Genomic DNA, 27,197 nt, shown 5'->3' with positions numbered 1-27,197 from the left:
TATCTACTTTAATGTGAAATGTCAGAAAATCTGATCTGGTAAATGCTGAAACGTTTGCACATCTCGATTAAATCTTTCCGTCATTAGCCACCAGTAAGCTTTACTTACTCCTCCGTCTTACTCCTTGTCGTCTTCACTGGACTTCAGTCTTGCATTACTTGGCCTGACAAAGATGCTTACTCAGTCAGTGGATTTGTTTCTTCCACCAGAGCAGCTTTGCCTCCAAGAAATATACACTTAACTAAACATCTGCTACTAGTATTGCATTATTTTAGTTTACTCTGAGTAAAATCTCTTAATCTGTTGTTTGGAAATAGTGGCATTAATGTGGACAAAACCCCTTCCTAGTATTTCCTGATGCTTGAGTCTCCTGCTGGTCATGCATTTTTGGCTGCCTCTCTGAATATGCAAAAGTCTTTTTTGGAAAGAACAGCTGAATGTTTGGTTTCAATTTGCTGTCAGACATTTCTCATCGCTTCTACGAGCAAGACTTAAAATCGAGACTCCAGAGTGCTGTAAGGCATTTTTACACACTCTTAAACAAGGTTGCAGCCTGATAGTCACAATGACAAGCTGTGAAACAACCACTTAAATTAATGTTGAATGTTCCAACAACTTTAGCAGCTATATTTCACCCTTAATGTGAGGAGATGAGATACAATTGTAACATCTGATAATTTAACAGCTTGGTTGGGAGACTTATGAGATCAAACATTTCTCTGCACTGGGCTGTAATGGTCCACATGCAGTGTGTGCTATTTGATCAGCTGTGGAAAGCTTGGACATGGAGTACATGTGCCAAGTCAGGTCAGTGTATGTTTAGTGAGAATTGTGTTTAAAGAGCTGCACAAAGCCACTGTGCTGACAAACCTCTTTCTTTGTTGTTTCTTTTTTAATAAAGCCCAGATGGAAGCCAACATATGTTATAGTGGAGGAGGCAGGTAAAATTTAAAGCACCAGTGAGTAGGATTCGTAGGGATCTATTAAAAATGAACAGAGCCATGTAGTTTTGCCATGTTTCTATAGTAACCAAGAACAGAATAATCTCTATAACCAGATTCTGCATGTGAATATGCAGAATTTTTAGGTGAAGGACAAGATTAGGGGGCTGGAAGGTTTTTCTAATTCATGGATTCTAGTTAGACCAATCATGTTCGAGCAGGCTCTGTTTGCTTGCAGGGAGAGAGAAAAAGAGGTGATACACATTTTCCGAAATGTATCTGCTCTGCATTCATATGCAGGTAGCTGATAATAGAGATTAGATAACCTGTTGTCTGGACCTAAAACACCTACAAAAAGTATTACTGCTCATATTTTGTGTGGAGAAACCTTTGACTCCTGTGATAAAGAAAGTAGTTAGACTGTGAGTAGTGTATGGCAAAGGGAGGAAGCTGTCTTGGCTCAGATATCCAGTGTCTACACAGGAAGCCCCAAAATATTGGCTGTTGCCCCCAGAGACTAATTTGTCATCAGAAGTTAGGGGCGATGGGCTCAAAGACTGAGAACAGACAAACCAAACACTGGTTTCTGCGAGGGCCATTACCAGATGGTCACCATAGGTTAGGGAAGAGGTACTCAATTAGATTCATGCCACAAAATTGTAAATCGTACACCCTGGCCCATTGAGCTTTTTCTGTCCCTATTATTCACAGTCAGATTTTTTATGCAATATTCAGCTTTATCTTGTTGGCAGTTAGCTTCGCTTTCAACACAAAATGGAATTTTTTCCACTTCAGTACTTGATGAAATGTAAAAGTGTTGATTGTATGGCTGATATCAGAGTGAAAGGTGGATGGAAAACTGGAGGATAACAAGCTAATATTAGCCAAATCTTCTCGGTTCACTGTCAGGATTAAAACAAGGGCAGCTAGCCCAGGCTGTTTTGCATTACTTTGTCTGTTTTTGGGAATTTCTGACGCACATGTTGCACATGTTGTGAACAAGAAAACTATCGGACCAAAGGATCAAACGTCTGTCTTTGCGCTTTCTATTTCATTGCTGTTAAAAAGAATAAATCGGTTGATTGAGAAAGCTTAAGAGAGCTGTATCATGCAAACACACTCTCAAATCTCTTTTTGAATTATATCTGCAGTCCTTATAGCTCAAGCCAAAAGCAATGTTGTAAATTCATCACCAGTCATGGCTCCTAATGACAAGACATCCTGCTGTTTTAGCCATCAGCATACACATTTACCTTGGCCAGTGTGCTGGTGGCTCACCCTGTCCAAAAACACTCAAAGCATTCCTCCTCTGATATGTTGACAGTCCGGTAGTTTTCCGGTAGAATTCTTTCCATCAAGTTAGTGACATCAATTCAACAAACACATGGAGAGTTGTTTAACTTTTTATCTCTGTGTCAAAACAAATCAAAAAATGTTTCCCTAATAGCTGCAGATGGTCGATGGAGCTACAGTCAGTGAAGGAAATTTTAAAAAGCTTGAGAAAGAACAGCTAACTGACCAACTAAACTAGTTAACTATTGTTTAAGTATCTAAATCCATTATGTCTCCATTCATTGTCTTCACCAAGTGTTCACATCCATTTTACAGCATCGTCAACATAACGCAACAGTCCTCTCATGAAACCACATTTAAATTCACCATAGATCCAGCCCACACTGATTGATATCAATTCCCTAATAATTGTTATCAAGATCCATATATTACTCTGTGGGAAATCAGTGAAAATGCAAAAAAAAAAGATTGAGTTGAGGAAAATGATCAAACTTTCGCCCCTTTGTCCAGATCCACTCCAAAATGTAATGGTTTCTTCCTTGGCCCATACCCCACCCTTCCATAAAGTTAAAAAAAAAATCTGTTCTACAGTTTTTTGCCTTGTCCAGGTAACAGTCAAATAAACAAACAATCTGAATGAAAACAAAGCCTCCTTGGCAACGGTAATGATTGATTTTCGAGTTATCAGCCAATGAGGCTAACATGTACTCTTCACCAACTAGACCCAGGTTGGAGGGAAGAAGACCACTGTCCTGCTTCCCAAGCTGACCCCGGACACCGAATATGCCATCACTGTGGTGGCTGTCTACGCCCGAGGAGTCAGCGAAGAGCTTAACGGTGTCGGAAAGACCAGTAAGTTGTCTTTCACCAAAGATTCTCCCCCAATGAAAAGTGATAAAAGCTTTGGTATCTTATGTCCCCAATATTAACTGTATCATACCTTTATATTACCTTAGAACCTTTGGGTGGCGTTAGGAACCTGCAGGTCACTGACCCCACCACCAGCACCCTGAATGTCCAGTGGGAGGCTGCTGAGGGCAACGTTCGTCAGTATCGGGTCTTCTATGTTCCTGCAGCTGGGGGAGAGGAGGAGATGGTGAGCTGGGAAAAGAGCTCTCCACCATGCATAGAGCTTTCTTTGGGCTCAAACACAAACTGATGCACATCTTGTTGTTGCTCTATCTAGGTGCAGGTATCAGGCAGCACTTACAGCACTGTGCTGAAGAACCTACAGTCCGATACTGTCTACACCGCATCTGTGGTTCCTGTCTACTCCGCTGGCGAGGGACAACGCATGTCGGAAAACGGCAAAACATGTAAGCACTGCATGCATATGGTTAACTGATGTAGATAAGAAGTTAGTAAAGTGACATTTAGATGCAGTGGAGACGACCTTAGAAGACAGATTTCACGGTTTAGAAGAGATTGACAGTGGCGTGGTTTTTTTCAACTGTCAGGATCAATTCATGTCTGTCCAGAATGAACTCACTGACCTCGGCTGCTGGCTTTGCTGTTCCTCAGACACCTAAACACAAAAGGCAGCCAGTCATTTATTATTTATTTCATAAAATCATCCAAGGCTTTTTTAAATCTGTGATCAAACGCAGTTCGTGCACACTCAATCTACACCTTACATGTAAAACGTAACATACAACATATGTAATAACGACAGCGCTAAGCTCCATCAGCTGCAGTGAGTTTAAACAGCAGCATTTTTTTTTTCATTTTTCTCCCACCGTTTCAAACCACCAACCTCTGCCGGGAGTGAGTCAGCATTTTGCGGGGGCGATTGCGTAGGAAGGAATTCCTCCGGGTTGGCGGCACTATAATGGTGTCTCCTTTCTTTTTACCATAATGTTCTCCATTTATAGGTTGCAGCGGAGGGTCGTGGTTGGGATAATGGGGGGAGGGGGACACATTGAGGAATTGGCTCCCCTTTGGGAAAAAGAAACGGGGGGGGGGGGGATGAATGAAGAGCATTATATGTTTGATGGCTCTCAACTCGCTTGGCTGGGGTCATGCTCCATGGCTGCTACTGTTACCCCCACTTTCCCTTCCATGGCAATGGTGCCTCATGTTTATTGGTCTTTTCCCGGACGCATTACCCAACAACTGTTATACAGTATGTACAGTATATCAGAGCCTATTGACCTCATAGCATTGTTTCCTCTGTTGAAAATTACATTTATCTTATCCTCTTTAATGTAGGATCACTTGAGCTCTACCATCGCAAAATTGCTGATGGTTAATTATGCCTCCAAGTTCAAAGCAGCCCCTCGGGCAACAGTGAAACTTTAACAGTGAGGAAGCTCACTGCGTTTTCCCCCCCCTTTGAATTTATAGGTTTATAATGGGGAGCGGCATAAAGCCTCTAAACATCTGCTTTGGCTTTTTTAGAAGGCGAGCTTCACACGGGGCCACACATATGCCTTGTGTTCCCTTTTCATTAACCTTGAGAGCGTTGACAGGAAGTGTCCTGTTAATAGCTGTATTGTTAAATAAAGCCTTAAACTCGTCTGTCGGTTGCTAAGAGTATTGTTCTTGTTTTTATTGAAACATTCTCATGTATTCATTGGGCCATTGGCTGTCTGCACAACTAGACCATGTTTTTTCAGTTGAGACAAAGAATGGCAGCACTGCTATTCAGGAGATTCACAAAGGTTACATGTAGAGTCTTGTAAGTGTCTGCTAAGAAGCTTTACAGGATAAAAAAGCATCAATAATAAAGCAAAACTAGGAATAAGTGTATCTGTATAGTGGTATTATAAGTGTTTTTGAGTACCTAACTAAAAAAATCTCTCTGTTTCTGTCTCCTGTCTGTGATCTCATCCGTCTATCTGTCCAATCTGCACAAACCACTCATGTCACCAACCTTTCACCTCACCTTGTCATCACTGTTTCCTCTCTGTCCACCTTCCTTGTCATCACGCTTCTCACCACTTTCCACCCTATTTTTTCCCCTTTTACCTTACCCTGACCCTCACCCCGACCTTTCACTTCCTCACCATTACGTCTGCCTCTACATTCCTGGCTTGGCAGTGGAGCGCAGCCCCGTCAGGAACATCCAGGTCTTCAACCCCACCACCAACACTCTGAACGTTCGCTGGGAGGCTGCCACGGGCCCGGTCCAGCAGTACCGGGTGGTCTACGCACCTCTGACTGGCGCCAGACCCTCTGAGTCGGTGAGTTTCCATCCGCTGTGTGGGCAGAAGTGTAGTTTAGCATATATTGTATGCATTAAATCATATAATATGCACACACAAACACTGAGGGATCCATGAGGAAAGCGGGTGGAGGTGTAAGCACATGTTGCACAAAGAGGAACCCACTTTTACAGTTCACCATGTGTCATTAAGAAGAGCCTCATCCTGAGCTATTAAAAGCAAATCATCAGTCTATTCACCAAATGGTGCATGTGTGCTGCTGAATTCTTTTCATTAACAGACGGATACAGTTCTAAACGAAAGCATTAAACCATTAATTAGAGCAGAGATTCCTTAATTACAACTCCTGTTTTTGACACGGTATGAGGCATCTGGCACCAGTGTGCCCACATCTTTACATGTGAAGGACTTCTGGTTCAACAACTTTTGAAGTTTTGCCAGTGAGACTGCACCATTAGGAACAGTTTCTACATTGGGACCCTAATAACATGGTCTTTGAAGAGTGAGGCATACTCCAGTTTATTGATAGAGACCTGCTCTCTGCCTCTGTCCCTATTGCTTTGCACATTTATGGCAGACTCAAACCTTTTCCATGCCCGGAGCCACTGATACGCATCAATGGCAATGTGGCATTTGTCGGTCAGCGCCATCAAATTTAACACCAGATGGAGATCAGCAGCATGAATTACCAACTTAGTTTTATACCGAGACTCTCATGCACATGAGTATGTTTTTAATCAGGAAAGATGGCAGCAGATATAAAGTTATGCTATCAAAAGAGAACTGAAATAGACGGCCAGATATCGATTCATTCACATGAGAACATGCATGAACAGATTCATCCACCAGTCTGCAGGTCTGACACACATATGGCGCAATCCCTCAAATGCAACCCCCTTCTGTGCACAAGTTCTCCCTTTTTCTGTTGAAATCTTCAGCACAACTGTTCACCCCCCCCCAAGAGGTTACAAGGTTACAGCACCAGAACAGACGTTACTACCGCCGCAAACTAACCCCTACACACACAACAACACACACACACAAACACACACACACACACAGAGGGACTGAGGAGGAGATGCAACCAGTTGTCCTGACTGTCAAACACCCCCCACCCCCACTACCACCAACACAACCTCAAACATCAAAGGAATATCTGCCTCTTCCTTTCACTTTCTGCTGACAGTAAGAAGCTGCTGGGAAACAGGCAGGTGTTAGAGGGAGTGTGCAACACAAGCAGCTTTTAGAGGAAAGGGACGGAGGATCGTTCCCATTATCTTTGTCTAATTTTACTGATCTGAAGTGGTTTACAAATACATACAACTGTGTTAGTTCCTGACACGTTTGGTGCCTATGTGCAGGTTTTGGTACCAGGAACCACCACCACAGCCTTGCTACTGGAGCTGATCCCAGACACAGACTACAATGTCGGGGTGGTTGCCCTGTACAGCGATGGCGAAGGACCCACCATCAGTGACAGTGGAAAGACAAGTAAGAACCTGAGCTGATACCATCTAAATACCCTGTGTATCATGCTTCCTATAGAGCATAAATGCAGAATAAATGTTTGAATTTACAACTCAGAGGCAAACTTTTTTCTTCTTCCCACACTCAGGGCCCCGCAGTGGCCCAAGGAACATGCGTGTGTTCGACCCCACCACCACAACTCTCTCTGTGAGCTGGGAACATGCCGACGGCCCTGTCACCCAATACCGCATCACCTATGCACAGATCACAGGAGACCCCATTGACGAATTTGTGAGCATTTGTATAATCAATGGTTTTACTGACCATAGTCCAAAGTGATGACCCTAACAATAACCCCCATATGCTCTTGATTCTTAACGTGGCTTGTCTTTTCTATTTTAGACCACGGTGCCAGGAAACAGAAACAACGTGGTCCTGCAGAACCTGGACCCAGACACACCTTACAACATCAAAGTGACCGCGATCTATTCTGATGGACCAGGAGGAGAGCTGGAAGGAGATGGACGCACAGGTACAAACTGCTCCATCCTCACAACCTCATGAGTGTTGCCTATGTGCATCTTTTAAACTGATGCAGATTCTATTTAAATACATGAAATCAAGCATAAAGGACTAATGCTTATTAAAGATATCACACACACACACACACAGCAGTGCTGAAAAATCTGAATAGACTGATCCATTGATCAGGATCTTGAGTTATTGTAGCTGAAATGGAATAAGTGAAATTCTTGTGGTTTGCCAGAGAATCATAAAATGGCTGCGTTCCACTCAGGGATAACTCATACTTAGAGTGCCGGCCAGTGTCTTACTCAATTTTGCCTTTCGAACCACAAGAAATCCTATTAAATATCGTAATGCCGCTCCACTCCTTGAGGCCCCCCCCCCCCACACACACAATGTCTATGATGTGTTTAAGTGTTATCACCCTCTTGATCACACACTGATATATTTTACCCATAATTCAAAAGCCATAAAAACACTCTGATACAGTAATTACCCTGTTGACAGCTCAATAGCAACAAATAAAGTGAAATTCAAAGGAACCTGCAGCACATTCCAGTAAACCAAAGCTTTGTTTACTGTTTCTCACAGTCGGCATGCTCGGCCCCAGGAACCTCCGCGTTTCTGATGAGTGGTACACCCGCTTCAGGGTGGCCTGGGATCCCGCCCCATCCAGGGTCAGCGGATACAAGCTTATCTACCAGCCTGAGGGTACGAACGTGTTTTAACGTAGATGAAATAATCATAATTTATAAGCTGTTACCTGTAATGATTAAATATTTATACCTCTTTCCAGGCTCTGATAACTCCATGGAGGTGTTTGTTGGAGACGTGACCTCCCATCAACTGAACAACCTGAAGCCTGGAACCACCTACGACCTGAAAGTGCTGGCACAGTACAGCACAGGCCTCAGTGGACCTTTGATTGGTCAAGGCACCACATGTAAGTTGATGATATCATCTCTTTTTCAACAGACGTAATTGTAATCAGTGTGATACATGTCAGGAGCTATTCTCATGTAAATAAAGGGGTTTAATTGGCCAAAGGAGAAATACATGTATGTGCTAATGGACACCTTGCATGTTTCCCTTTAGTGTACCTGAACGTGACAGACCTGACCACCTACAACGTTGGCTACGACAATTTCTGCATCCGCTGGGCCCCTCACAGAGCAGCGACCTCCTACAGACTCAAAGTCAATCCTTTTGACGGTAAGCGTAAAACTCAATGACATTTTGAAGAGGCCATGTTGATTCAGATAATAAATATGCTGGATTACTGCAAGATGGATCTGTCTGACGTGGATTTTCTCCTCTCCTCCAGCCTCCAAGAGAGGAGCTCAGGAAATCACTGTTAGGGGCTCCGAGAGCAGCTACTGCTTCGACGGCTTGTCCCCCGACACCCTCTACAATGCCACTGTGTACACCCAAACCCCCAACATGGAAGGACCTGGAGTGAGCGTCAAGGAGAGGACATGTAAGATTACATTTTCTAGTAACACTAATGTATGAGAGAATGGTAAAAGTACTATATGAATATCTCCTCACTTGTTGCAGTATACTACGTCCCTCTCAGTCTTCTGCATTTGTCTGTATTTTATTTTGCAGTGGTCAAACCCACAGAGGTGCCAACCGAGCCTCCCACTCCCCCTGCTCCAGTTACAGTCCCCCCTGCGCTCGACGGTGAGTAGAACTTTGACATTTGCATCCTGCGTACTAACATATAATAACTCTTACATCTTAACTGAAATGAGTCTTCATATTAATACCATTGTATCTGTGCCACAGTGTGCAAAGGTGCCAAGGCAGACCTGGTCTTCCTCATCGACGGCTCCTGGAGTATTGGAGACGAAAGCTTCAACAAGGTCATCCAGTTTGTCATGAGCATGACCGGAGCGTTTGACGTCATCAGCCCTACTGGAATGCAGGTCAGCATGAATCTCATCTTTTCCTTCCCAGTAATATTTGTCTCACCAGATTTTTTTCTAAATTTTTTTAAATTCATCTTTTGTTTGTTTTTTGAACAGGTCTCATTTGCGCAGTTCAGCGATGATGCCAAGACAGAGTTCAAACTGAATACTTACCACGACAAGGGCGTTGCGCTGTCAGCTCTGCAGAATGTCCGCTACCGAGGAGGAAACACCAAGACAGGTACACCCTGATGTGTTGGCACCTCTGACTCAACATTTCCATCTTTATTGGTCTGTTCCCTGATGTCTCTCTCCCTCTGGTCCCTTATTTTCATGCAGGCATTGCTCTGAAGCACGTTTATGAGAAGGTGTTCACATCGGACAGTGGCATGAGGAGGAACGTCCCCAAGGTGCTGGTGGTGGTCACAGATGGACGCTCCCAGGATGATGTCAAGAAGAGCGCAGAGAAACTGCAGCATGCAGGTCTGTGTTCATCATTATCATGTGTGTTTTGCTTTGAGCCAAACGTTGTGGTGGATTTAAAAAACTTTAAAAACAGCCAGCGGTTATTGGAAGTAGTACAATGGTCTTTATTTATTTGTTGTGTTTCCCCCACAGGCTACAGTGTGTTTGTGGTCGGAGTGGCTGATGTCGACATGACAGAGTTGAGACTTATCGGCAGCAAGCCCAGCGAGAGACATGTGTTCGTGGTGGACGACTACGACGCCTTTGCCAAGATCCAGGACAACCTGATCACTTTCATCTGTGAAACGGCCACTTCTAGTAAGACAGAGATCCATCTACCATTGAAACACCTTTACAGTTTTCATATTTCTGCATAAGTGCATCTGCAGAAGTAAGCCAATAATTTATCTATTGCCAGAGGAAATGCAAGAAGTTAAATTAATCAAATTCCTTAAACCATTATCAGTTCCAACTCCTAATAATGTCTCGTCCTGTTTCAGCTTGCCCTCTGATCTACATCAATGGATTCACCACACCTGGTAAGCATAAAACATCTCCATAAAACATACACATACACTTGTCCTGCACATAGTTTGCTGGTACTTCTAAATTACACTTATAATCTTCTGTTCAGGGTCAACATGGCTCATGTTTCTTTATCTTAATCCCTCCAGGCTTCAGGATGCTGGAGGCTTTCAACATCACAGACCGGTCGTTCGCCGGCATTAAAGGCCTGTCCATGGAGCCGGGTTCCTTCAACAGCTACATTGCCTACAGAATACACAAGGATTCCTTCTTGAACCAGCCCACCAAGTAAGAGTTGAGGCTGAGTAATATATGCGTGTGTGTTTGTGTCTGTGTGAGTCTCACCTTACGCATATTCCCAGCCTATTGGCCTCATCTCCTGAGCACGATAATGGTGCTTAACCCACAGTCATTATTCATAATCATGTTCAATTGCCTCTGTAGTCAGAGGGGTTTCCCTTCTGCCCTTTGGCACTGAGCCAGCTGCTATTTGTTGTTGAAGCATGCGGAATATTAGGTGCTAGCAGTGAGAAAGATTTGGTCATAGCATTTAAAAGTGTCCTGGACCAGGCACTCCTTCCATCTATGGGAGCCAACAAAGCACCCCTGGGTGAGGAGTTCTGTCTCTTTGTTAGACCACCATTTAGGCTGAGTATCCAAAGCCCTTCTGCATATTTTGTTAATATGTTTGTAATGATGCGTATTTTGCGTGCGTGCGCACAGCCGTTGAGTTGATGTGCACAAATGGAAACACTTCGAACTGCAGCAAAAAAAGGAGAGGGGACAGAAAATACTTTCAATATGTGGTCAATTTCTGCAAGGCCACACGGAAAACTGGCAATCAGTTCCAGCTTCTGCAGCCAGCGTGACAATGGCTGCTGTATCACTGTGCCGAGACTTAATAGACGTGGTATTAATTTCTAACAGATGATGTTCCGACTGCAAGCGTAATGAGGGCACAGCTCGGTCTCATGACACCTCACGATGTATGTTTTTTTAACACTAACAGGGAGATCCATCCGGAGGGTCTTCCCCCATCGTACACCATCATCCTGCTCTTCCGCCTGCTGCCCGACACAGGCTCCGAGCCTTTTGATATCTGGCAGATTGCAGACAAAAACAACAACCCTGAGGTCGGGGTCACCGTCAACCGTAAGCCTCCCGTCGTGTTTCAGTGCTCAGCTGAAGTGTATTGACCTGTCAGATTTTAAAGGCAGGACATAGAAAGCCTGCATTTGTAACTTCTTCTTTTCATACATTTCTAACACACATGGTAATGCATGAACATAATCACGGCCATGGACCTAATCCCTCCAGGCCTCATCTTCCTCCCTCTCCTCCCTCCACAACCATGTGTTCTCTGCTGTTCCGTCCCTGCTTTGCGTGCCACCGCGTCGTAACGCGCTGTCAGGGATTCATCAAGGACTCCTCTCTCTTTTCAGCTTCCAGCAAAACAATCACGTTTTACAACAAGGACACCCGAGGAGAGATCCAGAAAGCCACGTTTAATGAAGAGCAAGTGAAGCAGGTTTTCCATGGGAGCTTCCACAAGGTAAACACAGAGCATGATTTTCTAAAGAGAAGGGGTGCTGTGTGCACCGCATAGTGATATTATTAAAGTTTGGCTTGGACAGGACAGACTGATCTGATTGTACTTGATAGATCCTTTTGTACACAGTGTGTTGTTTTGACTCTTTGTACTTCCTTTCACATATATTGCTTTTAAATCTCTGTGAGTGACTTCTATAGCTAATTTGATTCGGCTGCATTATCTTTTATATGGGTTATTTTCTTATCTTTATTCAAAAGCGTGGTCCTGGTCCTGCTGATTCGACGTTCAGATTTGCTAATGCTTTCACTCAAAATTCTGCGCTTGCACTCAAAAAGTAAATATAATAATAAAATCTGAATGTTAAATCAATAGGTACTGCTCTATAAATGAAAGACCACGCTCTTGAATAAAGAAAATACCCCCATACTTTTAATGCCATGTTGCTGCAGCGTGTTACCTGTCAGAAGTTTCCTGTGCTCCGACTCAGACTGCGGTCAAACCGGTCCTTGCACCTTTTCTGTGATATGACATTAAACTAAAATTATTGTAAGGTGAGGTAGGAGGGATATGCTGATACCTCAGCCACCCAGCTTAATGTGAAAACTGTTACAGTTAACCACAGAGCTCTGAGTTGGTTCAAGAATGGCCTGTGGCATTTTCAAGAAACAGGTCGCCATATTTTTCATGAAATAAGCATATTTTATTATATTGTCTTTACACTCATGGTAAGAAATGTAGATTAAACTGTCTCAGGGGAGAGCCGACTAAAAGATGAATTATCTGCTCCTCTCAAAATCTCTAATCTAATTTAAAAGAACCACCCACAATGGTTTCATTGTTTTGCGAGCTCTTCGTTTCTCCCAAGTGCCTTAACCACCACATCAAGCCCACATTGCCAAGCTTGAAACTGTGATAAACAGCATTTGTATGGTATGGATTCCCCTGGGGCCGCAGTGAGAGGTAAGAAGAGACATCCAATGCCTTCAAATCCAACTCAAAGCAGCTGAGAATATAAAACATCCTCTGTTGTGTTCCACCACAGCAGGGTGTAGTGAGCAGAACAATGAGGGACAGTATATTTTCATACCGAGCTGGATCGACTTCAGATGCTAGATTCATCACTGGAGGAGAAGTGGCTGGTTCCAATGTACTCTTAAGTCACGTTGCATTGGATTGCAGTTTGTTACCAAGCACAGTGTGCTCCTTATGTACTACACAGGTTCATTTTCTTCAAGTAATCCGAATGAATGACCCTTTTCAATGCAGCAGGGTCTTATCCGATATCAAAGTGCCCCCACTTCCTGACATTACAAATTGCAGATTTTTTGGGACTGATGAGAGTGATAAATTGGCTTGTAGATCAGAGCGTGCTGTAAATGGATTTTTAGTTTGAGCATTTAGCATCCACACAAGTAATTGTAGGGTAACTTCACAGATGAATGAGACCGTGGAAAATGTTGGGTCAGGTCTGGATGTACTGTAAATGACATCACTGCTGGTATAGTTGGATAGCAGCATGATCTGTGCGTGTGTGTGTGTGTCTGTCTGTGTGTGTTCTGTCAGACTGTGGCCATAGTGGAGACTGCAGTCTCAATGTACACTGGGTGACTAGTTTGTGGTGAGGCAGTTGGTGTTTCATGAGCTGGCTTGTCCGCAGCGGTCTACCTAGCTGCTCATTTGCTGGTCTGCTGAGTGAGTGCCACTGCTGTGCTGGTGTGTTTACATGTTGTCGAAGGTTTCCCAACACTTTGTCCATGGCTATTACACAGTGACAACAGTGTGTGTGTGTGTGTGGCTAGTCACTAACGACATTTGGGCTCAGTGTCCATGTGTGAAGACAAGAACACATGTTGACCTTTAACCTTCAGGTGAACCATGTTACACATTATTTTCTAAATGATTTGATTCATTCCTTTGTCTATATATAATAGTAAAACATCACATGTTCCCGATGCTGACATCTTCAGATGTATTGTTTTGAATGAACGAAAGACCAAAACCTAATAATATTCTGTATATTACCACAGAAATAATAAATATGTAAATTATTATATTTTTATTTGAAAATAAAATATTCACCTTTGAGAAGTTGTTACAAATTGTTTAGCAGTTTTCCTTGAAAAAAGTCACAAAAAAATCATTTAGGTTCTGGTCACTGTCCTGTCCTACTTGATCGTTTCATTGATTTTGAAATTTGCCTGATGCTTGATAGAAGTTAATTTGTAATTTAAAGATTCATTAACTATTTGTAATACACTGTTAGACACTAATGTGTCAGCTTGCAGATTTAGCTTCTCTACAGAGTAACTGCAGAGGTCGAGGTCCTGACAAACATGTGGGAAAGCTCTCAGTGATGACTTGAGCAGATGCTGTAGCCGCTCACTATCCCACTTGGGAATCCCATCCCACACTGGATGGGTGGGAGTCTGTGGCAGGAACCTTCCTGTTAACCGAAGTGAAGAAGACATTTTCCATAAGCCACAGTGACTAGTTATATGATGGAGTTGTTGTACAGTCACTGCTTCAATTTCCGTACTGAAAAATGGACAACCCTGACTGTTCCTCGAGAAGTCTTGAACTCCGTCCTTCAAACTTTCCTTTCAGAGGCTTAGCAGGGCGGCCTGTGCCAGTATATGCACACACTAATTAAGATGGAGGGGCGGGGGTGGGTGAATGAGGTTCTCCACAAAGCCAAAGCTCTCCTTGATGCTGGTCTTAAGGATGGTTTGCCAAAATGTCCAGTGACTGCTCTCTTTGTTCATCTGACATGCTGAAGTCTTTTCTCTGTGTCCCGGACAAGTGGACTTAGTGACCCTAAATAAAAGCCCACTGGAAATACAGGAAATTATGAATTAACTTAATAAACAGACAATGTCTGCTCACTCAATCTGTTTTAAAGAGAGGTCTGACACCTGCTTATTAGTTCGTGCATGAAATTAAGACCATCAGGCAGTCAAGGCTGAGGTTTATGTAAATGGAGGAAAAGGCCAAGAAAAATAAAATAGAATCTGATAGAAATCATTGAAATGTGACAAGTGCATTAGAGTCAAGAGCCTGAAATCATATGTAGTGTTGACACAGGGAAGAACTGCTCTGTGTTAAGAATTGATGAATGGAAATCTACAATCTGTCAGCACCTCGCTGCAGAGGGACAAGATCACTCGACACCACATATCATCATGTGAAGGAGCAGTAGACACGCAAGAGATCCTGAAGTCTTATTTTCCAGTGACTGAAGTGTTTTGTATTGTGTTTACTTATTGGTCAGTGATGTAATATGCATACATGCTCATTATTTGCCCTCCGAGAGGTTCCTCCAATGTTTTTTCAGTAAGCCCTCAAGAGCATCATGGTGTAATATATCCACGTCAGGACCCTGGGATAAACGACACCCCTCTCCTCTTTGTGGTTCACCAGATAGTTTGTTCTGTTGCCAAGGAAGTCAAATGTAATTTTGTGATTGGTTGCCAAGAACTACGGCCTAGTCTGCGGTTGGTACGGGCTTTGTAGAGAGGAATGGTAGCTTGCGTTTCCTGACATAAAGAAAGCTTGTCTAACTGATGAGCGGGGGGGGGGGCTGGATTTGCCACTGTGAAGGGGAAAGTATGGAAAGTGTAGGACTTGTGTGATGGCACGCCGCAAAATGATATTGTTTCAAGATGTGGAGCCGGGTCCTCTGGACAGGAAACCTCACAGTCTGGCACTTTGTCATCCCCTGTTGTTATACAATCACTGACTGCAGCTTTAATGTTACACTGAAAAGCCAACTCTTGTATATTTACTCTTTTTTTTTCATGGTCATTCATCTGCAGAGGGATCAAACGGCAACTGTTTGCCAAATCAGTAACCGCTCAGCATCTATAAGTAACATGGGTCTGCAAAGACTAAACAGAACTGAAATCTTGCAATTATGTGGAATAAATGATCAGCACCTTTTCTCAGACAACATGGTTTAAAAAGGTTCAGTGGTTTCCAGTCTTCTGGTTGCACAATCATGCCCCTTCCTAATAAAGACAAAAGCCAAATCTTTTCCAAAGCTCTTGTGGTCTTACAAGTATTTGCCTAGTCATTGTTTTGTGTTTCATTAACTGTGCCCTCTCTCTCTATCCTCTCCTCTCTTTCTCGTGCAGCTCCACATCAGCGTCTCTCCTGAGAAAGTCAAGCTCAACTTGGACTGCCAGGAAGTGGCAGAGAAGCCGATCAAGGAGGCCAACAACATCACACTCGACGGCTATGAAGTGCTTGGCAAGTTGGTCAAGTCTGGAGGCGGGAAGAGGCAGTCTGCAACAGTAAGTGAAAAAAAAAAAAAACACTTGGAAAACCAAGTTTGGAAAAGCATCTCACAACTTTCCAAATAGCGAATGTCCAAAAATCTCTTGTGCGTAGATGCACAATTTGGTTATAACTGCTTCCAGTGACTGTAGGAAGGATGAGGCCCTCCATCATTCTGTCTCTCTGAGGGCCTCGTTGTTCTCTGCTCTCAACATTGACTTTCATTTGTGAATGGGAGCCATTTGTAACACCTCTCCATGTTTTCTTCTGTTGTGTAGTTCCAGCTCCAGATGTTCGATATTATCTGCAGCTTGAGCTGGATCAGCCGAGACAAATGCTGCGACCTGCCCGCCACAGTAAGAACAAGTGTCACTGTAAAGTAATTTAATACTGAAGTCAAGAGGTCATTTACAGGTGCAGGACTGGAGAATCTTGCCAGTTCTTAGAGAAACAGGATAATTAGTTCTTGGCTGAAAGAATTAGCCATTCCTATTATATATAATACATGCGTAACATCTCAGGGCTTCACCGTCTGTGTTGTCTTTAAAATAGAATGTGGCCCTCGAGTGAAACTCATGGCTGATTACTTCTTGCATCAGCCGAACTGAATAGAACCTTGTATCCTGTGTATTTGTGCTGATTGGACTGTTGCCGGTACAACTTCCCTGAAACACATGAAAACAAGCGCTCCTCTAGATCACAGAGTAGACAGTGAATCATATTTATTTGGATACATCATGTTAAATACCGGATGCAGGCACATTTATCCAATTAGAGGTAATTTGTCTATAATTTGCATCAGATATTAATACGTCACATCAATGAGCGCCGTCTTATATAATTTGCACAATGCCAGAGACTCTTTTTTTGCAGCCGTCTCTGAGTATTTGGTCTTGAAGCCTGAGCGCAGCTTTGCTGATTCCAGTCACATGTCAGCGTGAGCCACTGTTCCACCGTGACCTTTGCAGGGTTTCCGAACTGTCTCCTCTTCTTAAATGACGAGGGCACAGACGCAGCTCGCCAGGATACTGTCACAAAATTACATCAGGGATTTTTTGTTTTTGTTTCACTCTGCAGAGTAGGATGTGATCTCTTTTATTAATGGCTATGAAAAGGGAGTCTTTTCTAATTTCTGTCTTCTCTGTCTTTCTTCCCAGAGAGATGAGGCCAAGTGCCCATCCCTACCCCACTCGTGCACATGCACACAGGACAGTATCGGCCCTCAGGGACCCCCTGGACCTTCGGTAAAGACACTATCCAGACACATCCTATCACTGTACTGTGCCTTCTTGTCTTTCTTTCCCTGATATTTTTTTCTTGTTTTGATTATAATGATAAAGCCTCCTTCCTATGCTGATCCACACAGAAGGTTTTAGCATTATAATGACCATATCAGCTATAACTACACTCTTGACATTGGCCTGCTACAGTCTGAACTTCAGTAGACCGAGGTGGTCCCTCAAATCAGGAATGGTATTTTTTTTTCCTCTGGAAAGAGCAGTAGAGGATGAGACCAGTGGCATGCACAGAAAAAATAGGTAAAGGGAGAAGTGTCAAAAGATAAATGCCTGTTGGAAAAACAACAGGGAAATGTCTCGGGGAGAAGTCTGGAATATGTGTGCTTGGTAACCTCCCTAAGCCCCAGCAAGGGTTTCATAGGGCTTGGGGGTTTTGGGGGCTTTTGGAATCTGCTCCTGTTGTTACACTCACTCAGCCTTTTTTGGATCTTTGCTTTTCCAGGGTAGCCCGGGTTCTAAGGGACCACGAGGAGACAGAGGAGAACGCGGCAATGTTGTGAGTTTAACTTTACGTCACTTTAAGCATGGAAAGTATTTTCAGTGTTTTTTTTATTTTACAGGCTGTGATTTATTTTACTGTAAATTAAGTGCTAAACAAATAATCTGACGCTGTTCATAGCTAATGAAGCTTGCTGACATTATCAATAATAGTAAATACACACATAATAAACCTCAACATCTCATCACCATGGAATTTCAGAAGCTATAATTACTCTGCGAGGAAATTGCACACATCTGAATTCAGTTATCAAACGCTGCTGTATATTTTTCCTCAACTTGATTTAAAGGGAGCCCCCCGAAGGGCTCATTTGCCCACACTGCTAACTTTTCATTTTCAGTATCGGTGGAGTTAAAAGGCTCATTAGGGTTTGTCTTGGGGTTGTTTTCCAAGTGAGCGGCTATGTAACGGCCTTTATGTTGTGTCTGGGTAATGCTTCAGGGTGCAATGGGTCCACGCGGTGAAGCAGGACCCCCAGGATCAATGGGACCACCGGGTCCACAAGGCCCTAACGGACTGTCTCTACCTGGAGAACCTGTGAGTTTACCTCCACTACAAAGCATTCATATATATTAGGAACACAAAAAAAAGATGACAAGGGATAAATGGATTTTAATGTATACGACAGAAACTGTCATGTATGATTAGTGCAGTTTATTTCAATAGTTGAAATAACCGCAGATCCACCAGCAAGTAGGATTTACAGCGACAGCCAAAACACATTACATTCCCGTCTACAGGCAGCTAGACTGCTTCTTTATTTTCTTACCAGCAGATGTTCTTGTCAAAACATGAAATCAATCACAACTGAAGCCTGAAAAAAGGTATAAAACAAAGACTGAAGCATCTCACAAACCTCTCTTTTCGTCTCTCCTCTGACATCAGGGTCGCCAGGGACCAAAGGGAGATGCTGGAGACCCGGGCCTGGCTGGTCTGCAAGTGAGTACTCCCCTCGCCTCTTGTGGTTTAGGAACAGGAAACAGGAGACTGTCCACAGAGAGCGGTGCTGCTGCTACTGGAGCCTGGATTCAGTCCATACAGCAAGATTGAAACCACACTTTGAGTGGGAGGTTTACCATGCCATCCTCAAGGGGGGAGACCCACACGCTCAAATCAGCCTGTTGATTGACAGACAGTAGAGGTTCCAGTGATGCAGTTAAACTATTATGAAGCGTGGACTCATGTTACCAGAGGGGAAATAGGGAATGGAACATGTTCTTCTGCATTGTAACTGAAGACTTAAATGAAGTTTGAGTATCTTTGACTTACAGTAGTTTTCATTTGGGGGAAACTTCTTGGATGAAAGTTCAAAGTAACCCTGAGCTTCTTCAGATTGTCGATCCCACAGCTCAAGTCTGAGAACAGATTTCAATTTTACATCACATGAGAACTTTATTGGCGAAAGTGCATTTTTGAGTGGGCTGGCATTACGCAGCCATCTCTTGGCTGAGCAAGTGTTCATTCATCCAGCTGAGGTCATCCGAGTCAACTCCCACCATATTACTGGAGAGAACATCAGCAGTGGGTATTCTGGCCTCTGAATAAACAGTCAGACATGGGAGAAAGTCCCATTCTGAGATATTCAGAGCCTTTTGGCAGCATTGTGTTGGTTACTTCACACAATAAAGCTTATTATAACAGCACAGCTCAAGTCTATGTGATGTGTTGACTGACGGGGGAGCGATTGTTCCAATTTAGAGTAATAGGGTGATAACTAATCTTTGGCCTAATAACTGGGAAACTGTTGTTTTTTTTTCTGTAAATTCTACTTCAACAGAGGCATAAGGGAGCTGTATAAAAATGTTGTTCCTGATCATTAGTATTTGATAAAGTGTGTCTGTTTTTTTCCCAGGGTCCTCCTGGGCAACGTGGTCCTCTTGGCCCTGTCGGACCGAGCGGAGTGCGGGTAAGTTCTCACTCTAAGCCTGCTCAGTGTATACTAAGCATACAAATGGATCCAACACTCACTTTACACACACTTTGCATGTGATCACCAGCTCAGCGTATATATATATACAGAAGTCCTGCCATTACGCTGCATGTTCTCATTTTCGCCAAAATAATACCTGAGAATGTAATTTCAAACGACAGACTAGAGGCTGAAGCCAATAGAAAGTCATGACACTGATGTATTACATGAACAGGGTCCCTGGAGAGTTATAACACACGTGTTATTGTGTGTTGTTTCCACATAGGGGCCACCAGGAAAGGAGGGACCATCTGGACCCAGAGGCCCATCAGGACCCATGGTGAGTGTGTTTGTGTTTGCGCCTTTGTCTTGAGCAGAAAAGAGCCAAATGAATATCCCTCGAGTTTGTTTTACCTCCTGGTATATCGACAACAATCACTGCTCTGGCTCCACAGTTGCACTCTGCTGGAACAGCGCGCTAACTGTAGTCTCTCGGCCCCTCCATTGTTACGAGGATGGTGCAAGCATCTCATTTTCTTCCTCTGTGATTTTTGTGGAGGTCTGACTCGACTTAATTCAGCCACCATGCCAACAGGCAACACGCCAGCATAGAATTCACATGCACTATACCATCCAGGGTGCTCTCTGTTTCCATCTCCTCTTTAGTGCTCTTGGCAGCTTGTGCCACCAATTCCAACCACACCTACCACCCCCCAGCAGCAAAGATCCCCACTTAATGCATGTCATGTTACACAACCATTAATACAGAGCAGGAGTGAAATTATGCAATCTCTTAATGTGCAGCTATTTTCAAATTAACACTATTCACTCTCAACTCGGTGCGCTCTTTTTTCTCTCTCAGGGAAGCCCTGGAAATCCAGGTGTACCAGGAATCACTGGGAAAAATGGGAAACAAGGAGATACAGGAAATCCAGTATGTATTGAAATAACAAGGCTCAAAGTGATGGTTACATGACAAGATTTAGGGAAGGACAAGTTTAAGGACATTGTCACTGCTTAGTCTAACTTTGTTCCTGTCTTTGTCAGGGACCTGTTGGCCTTAAAGGAGAGAAGGGAGAGAGGGTATGTATAGTTTTTCATTGACTGAATCATACAAATGTTTTATCCGGCAACGATAGAGACCGACGCCATCTTTTCATGAAAATGTCTTTTTTTCCAGGGTGACTTTGCATCCCAGAGCATGATGCGCTCCATTGCCAGACAAGTTTGTGAACAGCTTGTGAACAGTGAGCAAAACCTTTCTTGTTCCTGAGGGTTATTCTAATGATGCCAAGGGTAGAACTTTGATAGTCCTCAAAATATTTATATCTTATCCAGTTGATTTTTTCCTTCTTTTACAGGTCAAATGAGCAGAATCGACATGATGCTCAACCAGATTCCTTCTGGATATCGTAGCAACAGTCCAGGGCCAGCCGGTCCTCCTGGACCCCCTGGCAACCAGGGATCCCGCGGAGAGCCTGGGCAGCCGGGCCGAACTGGTTTCCCTGGAGGCCCAGGTGTACCTGGAAATCAAGGAGAGAGAGGTACTTTATTTTTCCACTTTTAAAGAAAATACGCCTGAATACTGAAATATTCACTTTTCCCCTGTGTTTCATACATGCTTTTTATAAATACGCTCATTTAAAACCTGCTTTCTTGATGTAAAATATGATTTGTGGTCTTTTCCATTGTTTATGTAGGTTTGCCAGGAGAGAAGGGAGAGAGAGGATCTACAGGAACTGGTATCAGAGGACAAAGAGGACCAAGTGGTCCACCAGGTAACACAGGCTACCCTGTCTTTAGCTTGTTTTAGTTTAATCTGCCGCCACAGTAAACCAGGAACCATCGAATGATCCCATTCCAGAAACAGTTTGCTGGTGGGCCACTGTTCTCTTACAACAGATTCACCGTGACAGCACAGAGTATTCCTGTATTCCTATTAAAATGACAAATTGCTACCAGAGGCCAAAGTTTACCTACAGTATATGTGATTCAGGCACTGACGTTTGAGCAGCTGCACCACGTGACTCCTTTGGAAAGACCCCAAACACAATCCCAGTTCTTTCCTCTCTTGAGGATTTACAGTATGTCTTGTGTATACTGAGCTTCTCCAAACACTGTGCACATGTGGAATATTAAACAGTAAAGGTAGGAAGGTATTTACATCCAACATTAAGGAGACAATTTGTGTGTCTAGAGTTTAGACAATCTCCAGTGAAGGTCATGATGTAGTCTTAGAAACATTTACTACAAAATGTTATTATAGACTTATTATCAGATTTTAAAAAAAAAATGTCATGGCCTTTTCTCAGTTGTAATTGAACTGTAAACAGCTTCAGAAGATTTCCGTTCCGCAGGGAAGGTATTGCAATACAATAGGAACTTTCTATTGATGTCTACCCCACAACATTAAACACTGTTTGTGAATGAAGTGAGAAACAACTGAGGACCAGAAGGAGGAAGTCCACGCTGATGACTCATTTGTGTGTATGTGTGTAGTTGGATTGTTATACAATGAGCTTTCTTTGGTGGCTTCATTGACAACACATGGGCTCACTTAAGGCAGAGAAAAATAGAAGGGGGGAAATTTCCATCCTGAGTTTTTACCGTCTAGACACATGGGGCCAGGGGGTAACTCCACACTGCTCCAGACTTTTCTCTTTTTTTTTTCTTTTGAGTCCAGCTTTTTAATTGAGCCATTGAAAAATTTAAATTACAGTGCTTCAGCTCCATGTTACCCCCACCTTTCCAACTGAAAATTTACAGGGGGATGTCTGTTGGTTTCTTTGCTGAGCTCCAGAGACTCCCTTTTTCAAACCACTCTCACTCACCTTCTCTTTCCTACTTGCAGGGCCACCAGGCGAATCAAGAACGGGACCCCCAGGTACTTCTGGCTCCGTTGGGCCTCGTGGCCCTACAGGTCGCCAGGGCAATGCCGGGGTGAGGGGACCACCAGGACCCGCTGGATACTGCGACTCTTCTCAGTGTGTTGGCATTCCTTACAATGGACAAGGATACACAGGTACACACAATACTAGCTAGGTCCTGCATGGTACTTCATAAGATTAAGGACTAAGTGTATGCAGACTAATGACATTTGCAACTCAGTGCACTACTCATTTCTTTGATAATGTATGGAGGTATGGATGTTCCACAGTTACACATTTAACAGAAGGCTGTTGTAACGCATTTCCATATGAATTTCATTCACTAAGCTCTGCTTCCTTAGTTACAGTTACCATGCCTGTCAGGCTTTTCATTAAACAGTGGGTCAGGTAGAGCTCTGACTGTTTAGTCCCACTCACTGAACTGAAAGACAACTGAATGGTGGATATTACCCAGGATCCTCTGCTTCCTGAACCAGAAGAGCTGCCACTGTGAACAATACACCAAACTCTCTTCAGAATTATTCATATTTTAAAAGTTCACTCACTCACTCACAAAGAAAATACTTCTGAGTCATTTTATCTGATCTACAGTTCAGTATTGCTCTTAACTTGCTGGGCGTGCTTCTGACAATTTAAACTGTCAGTTACACAATTCACTTCTCACAGGAGATTAACATTAACATTCACTGACAAGTTAGCATATTTCCTCCGGGGAAGACTTTTTCGACTGTGAAACGTCAAAACGTCTGCTGTGAAAGACGCTGTTTGGAGACGGGCATCCAATACCTCCATACATTTGATGTACGATTTTAAAACTGGCATGTACATTGCATTCTAGCTAGTGGTGTATGATGACTTGCATTAAATCGCGTAATTTGCTAAATACTTTGTTCCACAGAGAAAACTCACACGCTCTTTTAAACCATTTTCAGGTTTGGCATAGTAAACGTTCTGTCAGCTGTGCCGCTTACACTTTGAAGCCAAGTTTCTGAGATGTTTGCCCACTTGCTATGGGGCATGTAAGGATAATCACCATGGACATAATTATTGAACATTAAGAAAAAAACATTACAAAAGCCCAAAAAATACGCAGAAAGGAGCAGCACTAACATCATCTCACAGCTACAAGCTACAGCGATGGCAACCTGCTGGCCTGTTTGCATCTTGAACCACAAACCCTTGGGAAGTAAAAAAAAAAAAACAGACTGAGCATTTCTACGAAGGAAGGAGCATGTACAAAACACCATCCAAAACAACTACTAACAAAAAGGATTTCTTGCTGAAAGCAATTTTGATGTAGCGGTGATATGTGTAAATAAACCTAAAGTTTGTTTTGTTTGCCTTGTAAATGATTGTGGGAACCAGGACATTTCACTAAAAATCAAGTTAACATCTATTTTGAGCTTGTGCCTCATAACCCTCTGCTTACTTACTACCAGCATAACCTTTGTTTATGGCGCATTAGGTGACTTAAGCAGCTCTGGTACAGACTTAAGCATGTTCCATTTGTACTTTTAATCATCATGCTTTTTGGTCAGTCCTACATGTCACTCCCCTGCCATTTCCATGTGTCGTTTGTAGTTTCAGCTGCTTATTTTTACTTATCTTATTATCCAAAAGCTTGATGGATTTTATTGTAAATGTGTAAACTGTTTTTTTTTTTAATATTTAGCTTTTTTTGGTACTTTTAGAAGCAATAGTTTGACACGCAAGGCATTTTCTGAAAGTCTATTGTGCAATATAACTTAAATTTTGCATGTAAAAAGTTGTAAGAGAGAAAAAAACCTTTTATTTGATTGGCCGTCCCGATAACTTTTCTAGCCAACCGCTACCCACCCGAAGCTGAGGTAGCGTCTATACCTGTGGAGCCGGCTGGAGAGTTTGAGACAATACAATCACCCGGTTACTCACGGAACCAACGCGGAAAGAGATCACTAACAAGAGACAATACAGACACATCATAGCTTCAAGAAAGAATTCTCAGAAAGCGTAAGATTGAAATGACTTCCACGATCACTTAATGTGAGGATCATGAGATATTATGAGATCAAAACTAGTACTTATATGGGTTTGATACCCCTGGTTATATTGAACATATATATTTTTTTGACATGAGAAAGTTTAGCAAGATGACTACAAACCTACGTGTTCATTCATTACAAACCTGTGTGCTTGCTAAGTGCTACCCTTTTAAGTGTCTGCTTGTAAAGTAACTGTAAGTGTTTATCAGAGTCCATTGTGTAAAGCACTAATCATGTGAAAACCAGTGGAAAGTGTGGCGAAGGAAGAATACCCATGTTTTTTTCGTCTAATTTCAATGTGTAAAGCTGTTTCAGAGACGCCAACAATTAATTCGGAATATTAATTTGATCCCCAAAGATTTGTTCATTGTGATGTTTTATATGACTTGTAAACCAAATGATAATCTGATTTATTGTAACAAACCAAACTTTTTTTCTGTTACCAAAGGTGGAATTGCATGTTTGTGTTGTATATTTACTGAGGATTTCTAAGTCAGAATATAGTTGTTGTTTTCTATCAATGCAGTTTGGATTTGGTTGCAAGACTATTGACATAGAATTTGCCTTTCTCATGTTTTAACTGCACATTTTGTGAATTCCACACAGCCTTATTTTCTTATTTATTTCTGAAACAGAAGAGGCATTTTTCAATAAAACTACTGAAAATGTAGCATTTGTCTTGGATTCCCACTCATTTTTGTCATTGATCTTCTGTACAGAACATTTTGTATACAGCCAAAAATATCGCTCAGAGCTGTAAATCTAAAGTTACCAACTTCCTTTTTCTACTAAAATCCTCTGAATGAAGGAAAACTCTTCTGTTCTAGAGTGACAAAACCTTTTCTCCCCAACATTAGGCCTTAAGGAGTACACATTGGAGTTTCAGCCTTTATTTATGTTGACAACCAAATGCGTTCGGGGCCGTCCAGAATGTCAGATCAACAAGAAGAGCAAGGAGGGAGTGTGAAAGCAAGCGGTCCAAAATACCTAACTTTTCCCCCATTTTTTACATGCACCCAGTTTGGCTTAAGTCCTATCAGGTTGTAATGATTATACTTACATGAGGAAACAATAAAAATGTCACTGGGCAGATGGCGGACCTGGAAAGACTTACAGATTTCCACCCATTAAACGTATCTAACGACGAAACAAGAGATGCATGAAGTAAGGAACAATTGACGCCATTTCCCTTATCGTGCTGAAATGAAGGCAGGTCTGAGGAGGAGCTCTGAACAAATGCCAGAGATCAACGAGTTGGATGGCTGTAGGGAAATGAGGATAATCAAGGTCAACATCACCAACACACAAGAGGCAAGAAATCCTGTTTAGAAACCCTTTCATTTGTTTCCTTGATTTTCTGATGCGAATAAGTAGCCTTGGGGCACGTTTGGATTACTTCAAATTGGACATTTATATTTTATGAGAGCTGGAAATTCTCGCAGGTTACGCATTGTGTGTGTCTGAACAGCTAGTAAACTGAGGCCATAAAAGAGGTGGGGTGGGGGTGTGAAAGTACATACACAAAAGATCTTACGTGAGAACACATGTCAAAAAAAAGGACGGGCCACTGTGTAAATCTCCATTTAGCAGTGTATGGTAGAACTTAAAACCCACAGCGATGGTCTCAGTGCACATTTGATTTCTGACTCCTCTAAAAACACCAGCTGAGAGACGACCACACGTTCTCACCTCTTTACGCTATGTCTCAACATTAGGCTCTGAATTTTGTTTAGACGTCGTCCGGTGACACTGTCCAACACAACATCGAAGCCTTTAAAGATCCTCCCTCCTTTTTTGTTTCCACCAAAACCAATTGCACTGTTTCCCTCCAAACAGAAAGTCATGCCTGTTTACCATTCTCGTTGTAACCCAGTCTGCAATCTGTCATCTGATTTCTTTGACTTTGTTGACAATCCAGCATCCAGCTGTGTTCACTTAGTGGCAAAGAGTTGTAACAATGCTGCTCCAGTTTGTGATTGTTACATATTTTAACTAACTCCTGTTCTATCTCCAGTTGTCCTGTTAAATTAACTCCTGAGGTTTTATTAGAATATGTGGGTGGGCGCATTGTATATCAAGCAGTCTTGTCAAAGATGAGCTGTCACCACAATCCATGATCAGGTTCCATCATCACGATCCTCCAATACACCATTATGAGCCACGATCAGCTGCCTCCATGATCACGACTGACCGCCACCATCCACCATCACGATCTCTGATCACCGTCATGATCTGTGGTCCAGGATCACAATCTACATTTGCTTTCTTGACGAGAGATAGATGGCTTAGCTCTGTCAAAATGTGTGTTAAAGGTGCTGGTTGGTGGATTTTATCACCTTTAGTCTTTGTGCTAAGCAACTGAAGATTACATTAAAGTTTAAAGAGCTGAATGGCTTCATTCTTGCATCTTTTTGATCTGATTGACATTCATCTCATCCCATCTAAACCAAACAGGCTGAATTCTTGAG

At 42.7% G+C, this 27,197-nt stretch overlaps 1 protein-coding gene across 4 annotated transcripts in view; it reads left to right on the top strand.

Annotated features, from left to right (window-relative positions):
* The window catches only part of col12a1a (collagen, type XII, alpha 1a), a 53,009-nt gene extending 27,610 nt beyond the window's left edge, over nt 1-25,399 (top strand). For 3 of the 4 annotated variants that reach the window (XM_020085025.2, XM_069536374.1, XM_020085022.2), the window contains 35 exons: nt 2,957-3,086; nt 3,191-3,330; nt 3,421-3,550; nt 5,274-5,416; nt 6,760-6,889; nt 7,014-7,156; nt 7,268-7,397; nt 7,982-8,101; nt 8,187-8,333; nt 8,486-8,602; nt 8,715-8,867; nt 8,999-9,073; nt 9,179-9,318; nt 9,418-9,541; nt 9,640-9,783; nt 9,919-10,083; nt 10,266-10,304; nt 10,440-10,578; nt 11,300-11,442; nt 11,733-11,842; nt 15,973-16,131; nt 16,393-16,470; nt 17,272-17,358; nt 17,855-17,908; nt 18,353-18,448; nt 18,797-18,850; nt 19,764-19,817; nt 20,107-20,160; nt 20,683-20,754; nt 20,868-20,903; nt 21,001-21,067; nt 21,182-21,364; nt 21,521-21,598; nt 22,672-22,842; nt 24,530-25,399. In XM_020085025.2, the coding sequence (XP_019940584.2) occupies nt 2,957-3,086; nt 3,191-3,330; nt 3,421-3,550; nt 5,274-5,416; nt 6,760-6,889; nt 7,014-7,156; nt 7,268-7,397; nt 7,982-8,101; nt 8,187-8,333; nt 8,486-8,602; nt 8,715-8,867; nt 8,999-9,073; nt 9,179-9,318; nt 9,418-9,541; nt 9,640-9,783; nt 9,919-10,083; nt 10,266-10,304; nt 10,440-10,578; nt 11,300-11,442; nt 11,733-11,842; nt 15,973-16,131; nt 16,393-16,470; nt 17,272-17,358; nt 17,855-17,908; nt 18,353-18,448; nt 18,797-18,850; nt 19,764-19,817; nt 20,107-20,160; nt 20,683-20,754; nt 20,868-20,903; nt 21,001-21,067; nt 21,182-21,364; nt 21,521-21,598; nt 22,672-22,842; nt 24,530-24,672 (3,948 nt within the window). In that variant the 3' untranslated portion in view covers nt 24,673-25,399. Of the gene's footprint in view, nt 1-2,956; nt 3,087-3,190; nt 3,331-3,420; nt 3,551-5,273; nt 5,417-6,759; nt 6,890-7,013; nt 7,157-7,267; nt 7,398-7,981; nt 8,102-8,186; nt 8,334-8,485; nt 8,603-8,714; nt 8,868-8,998; nt 9,074-9,178; nt 9,319-9,417; nt 9,542-9,639; nt 9,784-9,918; nt 10,084-10,265; nt 10,305-10,439; nt 10,579-11,299; nt 11,443-11,732; nt 11,843-15,972; nt 16,132-16,392; nt 16,471-17,271; nt 17,359-17,854; nt 17,909-18,352; nt 18,449-18,796; nt 18,851-19,763; nt 19,818-20,106; nt 20,161-20,682; nt 20,755-20,867; nt 20,904-21,000; nt 21,068-21,181; nt 21,365-21,520; nt 21,599-22,671; nt 22,843-23,640 lie in introns of all 4 variants that reach the window. The other variant, XM_020085024.2, reaches the window with a different exon arrangement.
* The last annotated feature ends 1,798 nt before the right edge of the window (nt 25,400-27,197 follow it).

This window comes from Paralichthys olivaceus, chromosome 12 (assembly GCF_024713975.1).
Source record: "Paralichthys olivaceus isolate ysfri-2021 chromosome 12, ASM2471397v2, whole genome shotgun sequence".
NCBI lineage: Eukaryota > Metazoa > Chordata > Actinopteri > Pleuronectiformes > Paralichthyidae > Paralichthys > Paralichthys olivaceus.
This window is presented reverse-complemented; position numbering and strand designations above follow the sequence as displayed.